We start from the raw sequence: 13,368 nt of genomic DNA, 5'->3' as shown, positions 1-13,368 counted from the left end.
TATGCATGTACACATTTTAATATTCAGTACAGACTTAAGGAAACCTCTGTGCAGATTTCTGGAGCTCCCTTTCTGCAAAGATCCCTCCTCTCTGGAACTCTGTCCTGCACCTTTCAGCTGACTTAGCCTCCCTGAACTCCAGTCTGTTTCCTCAATCTGTTGCTGGGATCTGCTGGGATTCCCCCCTCCCACCACTGCCCCCGTCCTGGGTCCTTGGTCTGAAATGTGCAGAAATCTGGCAGAAGCCAGGGTGGTCTTAGGGCTCCTATCATTTGTTTCTGTTCTGTCAGGAATCAAAGTCCTGTATTGCCTGCTGTCCAGTGTCTACAAACAGTGGTGTCATTTATTTTGTTTAGTTTTCTAGTTGTTTACAGTGGGAGGGTAAACCTGGTCCCTATTACTTCATCATAGGGCAGACTCTACTGGTTCATTTTGAGCAGAAGAATGATATAACTTTCATGATCCTCATCTCATCCTGAATGTGGGGTGTTGGTATTATTCCCATTATTCCCGTAGATGAGGAACTGAGGTTCAGAGAGGTTGACCAGTATACCCACAGCCCCTCAGTTATTAATGCCAAAGGTCATGCACTTGCCACTATACCAGTGCCTCTCCAACAACATTTGTTGAATTGAATCTTATTCTTCCCAGCAAAGAACTATAGGCCATATCTTGCCTAGGACATACCCAGAGCTACACAGTTGCTGGCAGGTATAGGATGAGTGCTCCTAGAACTGAGTGTTTTTCTGGTTGCTCAGATCTGAGCTGTGTGTGCAGTTGACTTTGCTGTGCATCAAGGTCAGCACGTGGGCACACCTCCTGGCTGGGGAAGGTCAGTGCCTGGACAGCAGGAGTGAGAGCGCCTTTTGCCTCTACCAAACTGACACATTTCTCTCCCTGCCACTGTGGCCTTTTTTTGTTTGCCTGTTTATTTTTTAAAGCATTCTGATGCTTTTTCTCCCTGCCTGCTCTCTGCATTCCAGCCTCTGAGGATCCTGACTGCGGATCCTCAGCTGGTGATTTCTAAACCTTACTATTACTATTATTATTTTTAAAACCATAAACCACCCTGTCAAGAGTTTTCAGGATTAAGTTGGAATTTAATTTGTAGGGATTTGTTTCAGGCTGGAAAATAGACTTGACCACTTAAAAGGGGGTCAGTGTAGGGGCAGGTGTTTGAGAAGTATTGGACTTTCACAAAAGCTGGCCTGATGAGACTCATGGACCTGTGTGAGCTTAGTTCAGCTTCTGACAAGCAGTTGCCCGCTCAGACCTTTGCCCTCTTTTTTTTTTTTTTTTTTTTTTGCGGTACTCGGGCCTCTCACTGTTGTGGCCTCTCCCGTTGCGGAGCACAGGCTCCGGACGTGCAGGCTCAGCGGCCGTGGCTCACGGGCCCAGCCGCTCCGCGGCATGTGGGATCTTCCCGGACCGGGGCACGAACCCGTGTGCCCTGCATCGGCAGGCGGACTCTCAACCACTGCGCCACCAGGGAAGCCCCCTTAGCCCTCTTTTGAAGCAGCATCATGTAAAAGATGGGAGTCTGTCTTCCTCCGCCTCATGAGGAAGCGGAATGGTCAGGATTCTCCCAGGGGTCCTGTTGGTGTTTGCATGGAATAGTTTTTCATGGTGTCCATTGCAGGACATTTAGCCTCCCAAGCCTCTGCCCTCTAAATGCCGATGGGACTCCCTGGTCACTGTGACAGCCAGAAATACCTCCACACATTTTTAAATGCCCCTGTGGGGGTGATTATGCCCCAGGGTTGAGAACCGTTGGGTCGTGACATTGCTTTGAGAGTGGCCAGATTTGTGGTTTGTTGTAGGTGAAATGTTCCAGGGAAAGACACTGCTATGGTCCTTTGCTTGCTTCATTTTGGCTTATGTATATAAAGTGGTTCCTTTGGTTTAATTTTTTTAATTAAAAAAATTAATTAAGCCCATACTTATTGAGTACAAGTGACATTCTAAGTGCTAAAGATCTACCTTCACTAAGGTGGTAAAGTGCCTGCCTTCAAGGAACTTAAAGGATAGACAGATAATAAACTAGCTATATAATGAAGAATTTCAGATGGTATTATCAAGGAAATCAACGTGCAGAGCAGTAAAGAGGAATGAAGGCTGTCTTGGTCATGAAGAAATAGTTTTCTAAAGGACACAGACAGGAGATCGGGATGGTCCATTTTAGATTACAGGTATTTCAACACGAGCTGGCGAATCATCTAGAATGTAATCATATTGGGCAATTCCCAGATTGGCGAGAAGTCCTCTGAGTTCACTAGTAAGGTCTAACCGACCTCAGACAGTACCGTGAGTTGGAATACGGGTGTGGAAATGCTTGTTCCTTTCTAAGCAGCCTCCGAGATTGAGTTTGGAGGTTGGGCTTTGGTGTGCTGAGACCCCAGAAGGCTCTGTGAAGCTGAGGTTTGAAGAATTTGGAGAGTGTTGCTGTTTAAATTCCTTGGTGGGGATATGCACACACATGTGTGCTTTTTATACACCTTGAATATCCCTGGAAGAATATATAAGGAGCCAGCATCAGTGCTGTGTCCCCAAGGAAGAGGAGGCTGTTGGGATGAAAGGGAAGCTTCCTTTTAAATTTTTTTAGTATTTAATTTTTTAAAGCAGAATATATTTACATGGCTCACAGTTTAGAAAGGTACAGAAGGGTATACGATGAAAGAGACTTACTTGGTACTGTATATTGCTTAAAGTTTTTCCTCTGGCACACATTAGCTTTCAGGGGATGAACTAATTTTAAGGGAAGTTCCTTGGAGATAATGCCTCAGTGATTAGTTGTATCTCAGGAAGAAAGTTTTGGTTTAAATCAGAATCAGCCTTCCTAAATATTAAAGCTGTTTGTGTTAGTTTGTTTCATCTAGTCAAATAACCTACATTATTATTTATGGGGTAGTATTAAGGTTGTTGCTTAATAAAATGTAGTCTAAACAAAACTCGATTATTTTGATTAAGTAGAGGGGCTCACATCATCTTAGTACCAGTTACTACCTGAGTCATCATGGGCCAGTTGTTTAACCTCCCTTGCCTCAGTTTCCTCATCAGCAATAATTTCATACATTTATTATGAGAATGAAATGAAGAAGGAGCTAAATACATGTTAGCACTTAGTATTTACCAAATGGAGTGAAGGAAGCCCTCAGGAAGGTAATGAACTTTATATAACCCATTCAAACCAAATCTGTTCTGCTCTTTATTGACCATTCATTCATTCAGCAAATATCTATGGAAGGCCTAATCTGTGGCTGATACTGTCCTAGGCCCCAGGGATACAGTGACGAGCAAACACAGACAGTTTCTGCCCATGTGGAGTTTATAGTCTGGCGAGGGACACAAACATCAATCGGATATCACACACTTAAAGTTGCAGTTCTGCCCAGCCCTTGAAGGAGAGGTATACGGTGTGAGTGTATATTAGGGAGATTTGATCGTGTCATGGCTGTCAGAGAAGGAATGCTTCCCCAGAGAAGTGACTTAACTGAAATCTGAAGGATGAATCAGATTGTCAGAGGGAAGGAAGGGAATACCTGGTGTAAAGTCCCACTGACAGAGGAAGCAAAGGCCAGTATGTCTGTTCTGCGCAGAGCTGGGGTTCGTGGTGCCACGCAGACCTAATATGTAGTCAGAGGAGACGCGTGGCCAAGCTGGGAAGGCTTTTCTGTATTAGCGTTGTTGATGTTTACTGGGGCAGGTTGGTGGATGAGATCAGATTATCGTTTTGAAGCGATAGTCTGTTTGCTGTGTGGAAAATGAATTAGAAGAGAGCCAGCGTGGATGTGCGTGAGCTGATTAGAAGGCTATTGCAGTGGTCCAGGCAGGAGATTTTGGAAGCTTGGACCTAAGTGATGACAGAAGAAATGGAGAGAAGTGGATGATTGATTCCATGGATATTTAGGAAGGCGTATTGGCAGGACTTGCTCTGGCAAGTGAGGGGAAGAGCTGTCAGGGATGGCCTTTTGGATGCTAGTTTGCGTATTTTGGTGGAGGGTTGTGACATTCACCCAGACAGGGAACAGTGGAAGCGTACAAATGTGGCAGAGGGAGAGGATTATGAATCTGTTATGGGATTTTGTTAAGTCCAAGAGGAGGCAGGAAGGCAGTTGGGTGTAGAACTCAGAGGTATCTGGACTAGAGATCTGAACGCATGAGCTTACTGATGCCTGGAACCTTAGGAGGGAGGGACAGTGGGGGAGGGAGGAAGGGAAAGCATGCTTAGGTTCTCTGAGACTTTCTAGTTAGTTTCATGCTGGCTGACCTTCTTGTCCTGGCAGAAGAAGGGGCTCTTGAGACAGGACTTTGAATGAGGAGATAGAGTCCTTCCAGCAGAGTCCTTGTCACTGGGCCCTGTGCCCACTGTGTGGTAGCAATTGGGCATGAGGAAATCTTTGGGGACCCTCTGTGGACTGGACTTTCTCCTCTTCCACCTTCTATCCTTTTTCCCAGGAGGCTTGGCACTTGCCATCTGACTAGCTGGGAGGAGTTTGGAGGCTGGCTCCTGAGACCCACAGATTAGCTCATTTGTCTGGATATTATCTGTAGATAATTGGAAATTGGTTTGAACATCAGTAACAGTAAACTAATCATAACTCTCTCAGGCTGCTTCTTTCCTTCTTTTGGAGATTTGTAGATTTCCTCCCAGTCTGTCTGTCTCTGTCTCTCTCTCTCCCTTTCTCTGAATTTTGGCCAGATCAGCCAAGGGTTGAAGGTAAGTGTGAGGGTGAGGGGAGAGATCCAGAGAAGGAAACAGACTAGGGCCAGGCGAGTGGGCCACACGCTGCCTGGCTGTGGGTTGCTCTGCTTATCTGTCAGTTTGTCACTAGCTTATTTACAAAAAGGATTTAAACTCGGCTTTCTTTACTACTGGGGATTGGTATCCTTAGTGACAGGTGATAAATAGGAACCAGTGTCCATAGTTTGCTGCTTCCTTGGCTCCAAATAGATGCCCAGAGAAAATGCTGAGCGTGGGCAACTGGGGCCCCCTTGTGGCTGAATCTGGTTCTCCACTTTTGCTCTGCTCTCGCTGGTCAGTAGCGGGGGAGACACGGCAAAAGGGAAGTTTGGCTTTCACTTAAAGGCTTTTGTGGACTTCTCCTATTGCTACGGATTTTGTGATGGTCCCCAGCCCCTGCTGCTCAGCTGCCAGGGCCCTCCTAAGCTAAATGCAGCCTTCTTGAGGTGCCGTGACAGTAAACCCAGAAACAGTCTCTTCGTGTTCACTGGCAAATTCAGGCTCTTCTTCGGGCTGCTTCTTACAGGTAACCCACCACAGAACACTCTGCAGTATGGAAAACTGGTGAGAAATATGAGAAGTAGTTTGTGTGTGTTGCTCGAGAATGGCACACCTTTGGTTTTTTAGATGTCCATTGGGTGGCACTGCGATCTTACTTTTGTTTTTATTTTTCTTTGCAGCCAAGCTCTAATCCAGGAAGTGAAAATGTGGCGCCTCGAGAGCCGCTGGTAAGAAGCCATGATATATAGTATAATTTTCTAATAATTAAAATACTGAGTTTCAAGAAACCTTATGCTCCTATAGTTTTGCATTAGTAGTGCCCCTTTAGGAGTAGGTGCTCTGTGGAGACAGCCCACAAGTGACCTCTAACTTCTGATTCCTCTTCTGGCACTCAGGGATTAGCGAGATCTCCCCTTAGTAAAGCGTGGTCTTTTCTGGAATGGAAAGCATCTGCCCCAGGTGTGGTGATGCACCATTTTACTTGTTTGAATCAGTGGTAATTAGTGGGATGCCTGAAACCTTTGGAGGCTGAGCTGGAGCGAGGTTGCTGGGCCTGACCAAGTAGCTGCTTGATTGTCTGAAATAGCCATTCTGCTCCTCAGGGTGAGGGCACTTCAGGTGGCCTTTGAAGAACAGGTAAGGGAGAGAGTTCCATTTTTGCCTGGTCAGTAATTTGGTTTGTGATACTCATTTCCAACATTATCTGCTTATACTATTTTTTTTTTTTTTTTCTGTACGCGGGCCTCTCACTGTTGTGGCCTCTCCCGTTGCGGATCACAGGCTCCAGACGCGCAGGCTCAGTGGCCATGGCTCACGGGCCCAGCCGCTCCGCGGCATGTGGGATCTTCCCGGACCGGGGCACGAACCCGTGTCCCCTGCATCGGCAGGTGGACTCTCAACCACTGCGCCACCAGGGAAGCCTTCTTTTTACATTTTAATCTACGGATTTAACTACTGATCACCAGAAGAGTGGCTGGACCATCTTTTGGGGTGTGATTGTATAAACTTCTGGGCATTCTTTCTAGCAATGAGCCCTGGGCAATCGGCAGCCTCACTGATTTCTGGGTACTTGGAGCCCTGCAGCCCCTTGGCTCTGCTAGTGTTTCTGTGCACTGGTCTTCTCCTGCTGTACTCTGCATCTGCTTGTTGGTTGGTTGTATTTTTATTTCTTTCTTTTCTGGGAGGCCCCGAGCAGCTTCAAACCCTAGTAGCCTGCGATCGTCCAGAGTTCAGACTCATTCTCTCAAGGCTAGCTCTACAATTACCTTATATTTAACTAATATTTTTTCCCCTCTTTACGTACTTGCTGCATAATTGCTCGGAGGAAAGAAAACACATAGCAGCAATTTATATATATATATATAAACAATAATTAAAAAAAAACCCGAAATAAACTCCCATCTCATTTGGGTTGATCCTATGAGTTGTGTAATTAGGGCCCTATTAAAAGGTAGACCCTTTCTCCTTCCCCTCTTTTTTTTTTTATTAATTTTTTTATATTAAACTCCCACAGTCTCTCAGTCATGCCCTTATTGCTTTTGGTCAGCCGTTTGCAGCAGCCTGATTAAATGAGGGCACCAGCCGAGCTGTATCGTCTTGTGTGAGCTACTTCTGCGTCTTGGGAGTGGCAGTGGGAGGGTGCCAGGCAGAGAAGCCTCCGAGGGCTAGTGACGGCTTGTGTGGTAGGTCGGGGGTAGAGGATGAGCTGCTGTGAACCGGCAGCAGGCCGGAGAGAGTCATAGGGTGCCAGAGAAGTGATGGGATGGGAGCGCCCACCCACAGAAAGCCCTGAGGCACTCAGCCCAAGTCACACCTTCCCAGGGGAGATTCCTCAGGCCGTGTGTGTTAGCTGTCTCCTGGGTGCTCAGGAACAGACAATTGAAGAATAAAGCTAAGCCTTCTTCCCAAGTAATTTATATATCTTATTTGGGGAAGAAAATGCATTTGTTACATGCGAAACAATTAGCAAACAGCACAAGGCTGTATATAATTTTAGCAAACAGTACAAAATTGTATATAATTTGGTGCAGAATTGCCTGGCTGGGAGTATAAGAGAGCCCTCATTGTTCAGAGAAGGAAGAGTTCTCTGGGGGTAGGGGGTGCTTAGGGATGGTTTTTGTGAAACTTGAAGCCAGGTTTGGAGGAATAGGATAGTCCAGTGTTGAGGGAGCACCATGCTCAGTTATTTTTGGTTTTGTTTTTAACTGAGTGGGGTGCATATTTTCCACAAAATTTCTTAATGGAAGCTGCCTGTTCTCTACACTAAAAAGGCTAAGCATGGGATGCTGAAGGCAAATAATCTTGTTCTTTGTTTTCAGAACTAGATGAGCACTTTGGAAGAATTTTTCCCTTTATTAAAAAACTGAGTTACAACAAAAGAGGCTCTACTGACTAGTCAGTACAGTGCAAGTTTCATTGTTCGGTGGATGTATTTGGGTGTCTGCATCATTGTTTTGCTCTATTTGCTAGGGAAGGAGGGCCTGATTTTCATATCTGTCCTCTCTGGGCTATAAAAACTGGCTTGTGATTTTGAGTTGATAAGTATGGTCTTGTGGTCTCTAACTGACACATTTGTGTTCATAGCCATCCCCTGGTCTTGATTCCAGCCACACAGGGACACTGCACGTACCTTCTCTTACCCCTTCAATCCTCCTCCGCTCCCAAAAGAACCAACCCAGCAACTCTGGCCACATTAGTGGGATAATTGCTCTATAATGTCATGGTGTCCTCAGGGCTGGTGATTGGTAAACAGACTCATTTTGATAAATTCTGTAAACTCCCAGTTGAAATTCTCTGATTGTTAATGACAAAACTCTTTGCCAGAGTTAAAACGGCTGATTACTTTTTCTTTATACTTTGTTCTCTGAACTTTGCCTCCCAGGGCAAGCTCCAGAGTACTGACCTCTAGCTTCTCCCAGACCTGTTCAGAACCTTCTGTCAGTTTCCCACAGACCCATGATTTCTCATCACCTGTGTGGGCATGTGCTCGGGCCGTCACAGAGGTTCTGGGTTGGTCCCTGCACTGCTCCGCCAGGATCAAGTCCTGCCTAGTCAATAGATCTGTAAGAATGGGTGGACAGTTGTCTGCGTGGAGTAACTCGGTTCCTCTCTTGCTTGGATACAGAAACAGGGGTTAAGTAATGTCTTGAGAGTCCTTCTAGTCATGTGAGTTTAGGGTATTTGAAGCAGCAATAAATATGCTCCCTTGTTTCAGTACAACAAGCTCCTCAATATTCAGCAATACTGTTGCTTACCTACTTTGTACAACACTTATGGATTTGGGCTAAACTAAAATTTCAGCGTTTTGCTCTTTGACACCAACTTCTTTCTAATGGATGAATCTTCTCTTCCTCTAACCTGTAGGTATAGGTTTCGGTTTTGTTTTTTGTTTGTTTTTTGTTTCTATCCTTTTCCCAGCATCCCTCTACCAAAATAATCCCAAACTACAATTAATGTACCTTTATAAATGATGATGGTAATTCTACTTTATCACGTTCCCTAGGATTAATATTTTTAGTATGCTGAATTCTTTTTTTTTTTAAACATTGCATTCCCATGGCTCATTTATTCTATAACTGGAAGTTTGTTCCTTTTGACCGTTTTCACCCATTCCCCCCACCCTCCCCTGAGTACCATTTTTTTTTTTTTTTTTTTTTTTTTTTTTTCGGTACGCAGGCCTCTCACTGTTGTTGCCTCTCCCGTTGCGGAGCACAGGCTCTGGATGCGCAGGCTCAGCGGCCATGGCTCACAGGCCCAGCCGCACCGTGGCATGTGGGATCTTCCCGGACCAGGGCATGAACCCGTGTACACTGCATCGGCAAGCGGACTCTCAACCACTGCGCCACCAGGGAAGCCCCATTTTTTAATTTTTTTTATTTTTTTAGGTTTCACATATCTGAAGTACGGAAGTATCATGTATCCTCAGGTTTCTCCCTGAGGCTAAGACAGAACCTTGAGGGGGGAGGGGGTGGTTCTGCATCGTGTGGTTGATCTCCACCCTTCTGGGGAGCTCATCCACCTTATGCCTGGAACACCGAAGTTTTCCTCTTTGGTTTTTAAGTCAGTTAACCAGAGGCTGGTAATCAAAAGGCCATTAATATCTTGATGAATTCAGGGAGCTAGTTTGTGAGCTTCTCTTTAAGAGAGCCGTGGCTGGTTGCCTGTCTCCTGGAGACCTCTCACACGTACTTCTGGCACAGTCTCCCCTATATTTGTATCTTTTGTCGTTCAAGTATTGATACTTGGGTATACTTGTTGGTGGGCTCACTGTGGATAGGTGATTCTTATGTTTTTTTCCCACCAAAACATTTCTGAAGAATGCATTCCCACGCTCAATCCATTTCTTTGTGTATATACTCACGTACATATGTGTGTATGTGTATATCCAGAACATGTAACACACATATATTTATTTTACAAAATTCAAAGCACTTGGTCGGGAAATAAAATTGATTTTAATAGTGTATTCATGAAAGTGTTTTACAAGCACAGGGATAATAAAACTAGACACTTGGAGATTTCAGGAAATTGTCATTTTTCCAGGAAGAGTAAATAAATATGGCAAATCTAAAGTATTAAGCATTATTATTTAAAGGGTCTGTAGTGGTTGATTTCTGTGGGTGTAGCAGAGTTAGGTTTGCTGAAGTGAACTGTAATCTCCACCTCTTGTTTCCCACTCAGGGTCTGCCTAGAAACAGTGGCTGGGGGTGATACTACAGGGATAATCCTAAATATGCTCGATTTATTTACTTGTAAAACGTGAATCCTCTGCAGATTTGGTACTTATGGTACCAAAGGCAGGAGGCACCCCTCACGGCTGCTGTGAGGAACTTGGAACCTAAATCGAGTGTCAGCAGCCAGAGGGTGGGGCTTGTGGTGCTCCTCCGTTGGGATGCTGCCGTGTGTCCAGACTCCGGGTGCTGGGCTGGAGGCCTGGGCACCTAGGTAGGAGGAAATGTTGGCTTTCCTCCTTCCCCACTCCCCTCTCATCACCTGTGGAAAACGCTGCTCTTTTAACATTGGCACCCCTTGTCGGGAGGGTGCCTGAGATTCCCGCCTGTCCTGCAGATGCGGGGAGGAAACTGGAGAGAACTAAATGCTGAAATGGATGAACTTGAGAAAAGCCTCATTCCGTCTCTGGGTGGCTTCTCTGTAGTCTCTAGGCTACTTACTGATTTTGACATTACTGCCTCTTCCTACTCTGTCCTTCCTACAGACTGAGAAGGTTTGTTGAGTAGACGAGGCTGTGCCCTTTCAGTTCTTTCCTCCTTCAGGTAAATGAAGAGGTGGTTTTTTCAGTTTTAAGGTATCCTTTTACAAATAATTATTAGATGAATCGGAACTCTTAGGAGTAATAATTAGAGAAATGGAATTTGAGATTGTTATTAAGCTTTGTTTATATTTCGGGTTTCTGGCTTTTGTGGTAATACTTTATACTTGCTGTAGTTTCTGTAATCAGAGGCCCTGACTATTGGATAACTGAACAGTGTCCTCATTCTGGAGTGGGAACCAGGGAGCTGAGCGCTCAAGTGCCTTTTTTCAGAGCCACAGTGATCAGGGGAGTTGGGTTTTTCATCTTGTCACCAGCCTCTTTGAGAAGAGGTTTCGTTTTCTTCCTTTCGTCCTGGAGACACAGTCTCAGAGTTCTGCCCAGGCGTTGGCTGGGCGTGGGATGTACAGAGCTCTTATTTGGGCAGGGTGACCTTCTGAAAATGTTTTTCTTTTGTTTTAAATCAGTCATTATCTTATCTGAAAGAATTTTTACTCAAAAGGTGCTTTTAAAGTGTGACCTAAAGGTGGGTATTCCATGTGGCAAACTCAGCAAATCCCTTACGAGACCCCAGTTTGTGAGGCACTGAATGTCATACTTAGGGCAGCCGTGTGCCCTCTGCTTTTGAGGGTAATTTCAATTTAAAATATTTTAGCCCATTGTCAAACCATGCAGACCAATTTGGGTTTGCAAAATCCCCTCTTGTAGTTAACCCCACTCTGCGCTGAGAAGCTGCGGGAAGATAAAGTGGTGCTTTGGAGAAGGACGTGATTGTGGCCCTCCCTCCTTCCCTCCCAGCTCTCCTTTCTTTTATGGTTTGTAGTTATAACCAAGATTTATGCCTGTTGCTCCACAAATCTTCTCTCTGCCATTATGAGTTTGTCTGCACAGTCTAGAGATGGGGCCGACGCTGAGTGATGCTTGAAGTAAATCTGCGTGGGGTGCTCCCTGACACCGAGGCCGACAGGAGCCGTCTCCTGGCCCCCCTGGATGGGGCTAGATTGCCCCTGTCAGGGAGAAGATGTGCTGCCGCTTTTGTGGCCTCTTGCCTTTGGTGGCCCTGGTGGCCCCGGTCTCCTGCTTGTGCTCACAGAGTCTGCGGGGTGGTGCCCTGGGGTAGCACCAAGAGGCCTTTCTCTGTGTGTCCGCTGTGGTCCAGTCAGACCATGGCAAGAGCATCTTCAGGGGCAGGGCTGCCTTTTCCAGCTTGGAGGGGAGGAGCTGCTGATAGAATCAGGCACACAAGTTGATCATACGTATATACATGGTTTAGTTTTTCCACAGTTTGCTGAAAATGGGTTTTGATGGAGAAGCGGAAGAGTAAACAGCATTCATTAAACATCGTTTTTTTCCCCTTTCCTCATACCTTCTGTTTGCTGTATCCTTTTCTTTGACTCATATCAGATCTCTTGTGAAATGAAGTGGCAGCACCAATAAATACATATTTTTGAGAAAGTGTCAAGAGCTTTCATTAGAAACTGCTTCACTGTCATGGTGCCGGGTGCTCTTGACTGGGCAGCTCCTGGCTGGTCACATCCACACCCACACCCCTTTTGCAGACCAGGAGGACGTCAGCTTGTCTTGAACCCGTGGGCCAGTTGATTTGTTAGCGAATTAGGCAATTTTGTTAAATATGCTATAAACAGGTGAAATATAATGTGAGCAGAGTGATCTATAAATGTTGTAAACATAAATGTAAAAAGAGGGTTCTGTGAAAACTAAGCTGAATGTTTTGGTAAATGCAAACTGCTAAAAAGATTGCTGTCTTTTTAGGTGTGAGTGGGGAAGATCCTAACAATCTAGAAGTATTCTGTACTTCAGTTTGCTTTGCTAATGTCTTTTAAGGGCTCGCTTTGCTTTAGAAATTGTGAAGGGTGTGTTACGGATGAAGTTTATGCAAGAAAGACGTCTGGGAACTCCGGTGTGTGGGTCTCACACTCAAAGAGAAGGTCTTGGCTCTACATCAAAAGATTAGCAAATGACTGCAGGTTTGTTTATAGGTTTTAAGTTAATGTGAAACGTTTAAGGTATGTAGATAAGACCCCATTTTTAATGATTCCCTGCTTTAACTGATTTTTCAGTTAACTGACCAATTGCTAGCTCTGATCACATAGGTCAGGAGGACTTCTGCCGTATGATGTGCTGGCCTCTGTGCTGGTTTCCATTATTTTTGTTATCTTGTTTCATCCCAGCAAACCAGCGAGGATCACTCTTCCTCAGTTTACAGTGAGGAAACAAGCCCAGGGCAGTCAGGTTCCCACAGCTAGTCAGCGGCAGGGCTGGGATGTAAACCCTAATGCCCGCACTGCTGAGCTCTTCTCTCCGTCAGACTTGAGCAGGGTGGGAGGGCAGGCAGGGGCAGCGTGCCCGCCTCGCAGAGCACAGAAGTCTGGGAGAGGGCTGTGGCTTGTTCAGGTGCTGCCTGGTGAGCCTGTGCTTCCTCTGAAGCCTCTGCCTTCATGCGCTCTGGCTGGTTGGAGTCTTTTGTATGCATCTTAGCTGTTGAAAAGGCACCTATTAATTTATCAGAGGTGATGTGGGCCTCCTCGTGCTTGGAGGAGGTTTCTGCACCCATGTACCTCACTAATGACAGGCTACGGGATGGAGGCGAGATAATAGGATCTTTCATCTCTGTCTGTGGAGCAAGGTGCTGTGTCCCTGGTAGCTTCTAGGGGGCAGCAGCCGCTTATCGTTCCCTCTCCTGCTGGCAGAGGGAAGGGTCCACAATTGAGCGCTCCGCTTTTGACTCCACATAAGAAACCACAGTGTTCAGGATCTTCCGTCTCTGCTTTCTCTGCCCCCTCAGATAAATCCTTTATCTCTGTCCCCATCAACATCCACAGATCCTTCACTGTCA

At 45.7% G+C, this 13,368-nt stretch overlaps 1 protein-coding gene across 1 annotated transcript in view; it reads left to right on the top strand.

Annotated features, from left to right (window-relative positions):
• The window catches only part of PEX14 (peroxisomal biogenesis factor 14), a 138,086-nt gene that overhangs the window by 11,792 nt on the left and 112,926 nt on the right, over positions 1-13,368 (top strand). The window contains exon 2 of the mRNA XM_029227222.1: positions 5,422-5,469. Within this exon, the coding sequence (XP_029083055.1) occupies positions 5,422-5,469 (48 nt within the window). The remainder of the gene's footprint in view (positions 1-5,421; positions 5,470-13,368) is intronic.

This window comes from Monodon monoceros, unplaced genomic scaffold (assembly GCF_005190385.1).
Source record: "Monodon monoceros isolate NGI ecotype Baffin Bay Population unplaced genomic scaffold, NGI_Narwhal_1 Super_Scaffold_18, whole genome shotgun sequence".
Lineage (NCBI taxonomy): Eukaryota > Metazoa > Chordata > Mammalia > Artiodactyla > Monodontidae > Monodon > Monodon monoceros.
The sequence above is the reverse complement of the archived record's forward strand: the minus strand, read 5'-3'. Positions and strand labels throughout refer to the sequence as shown.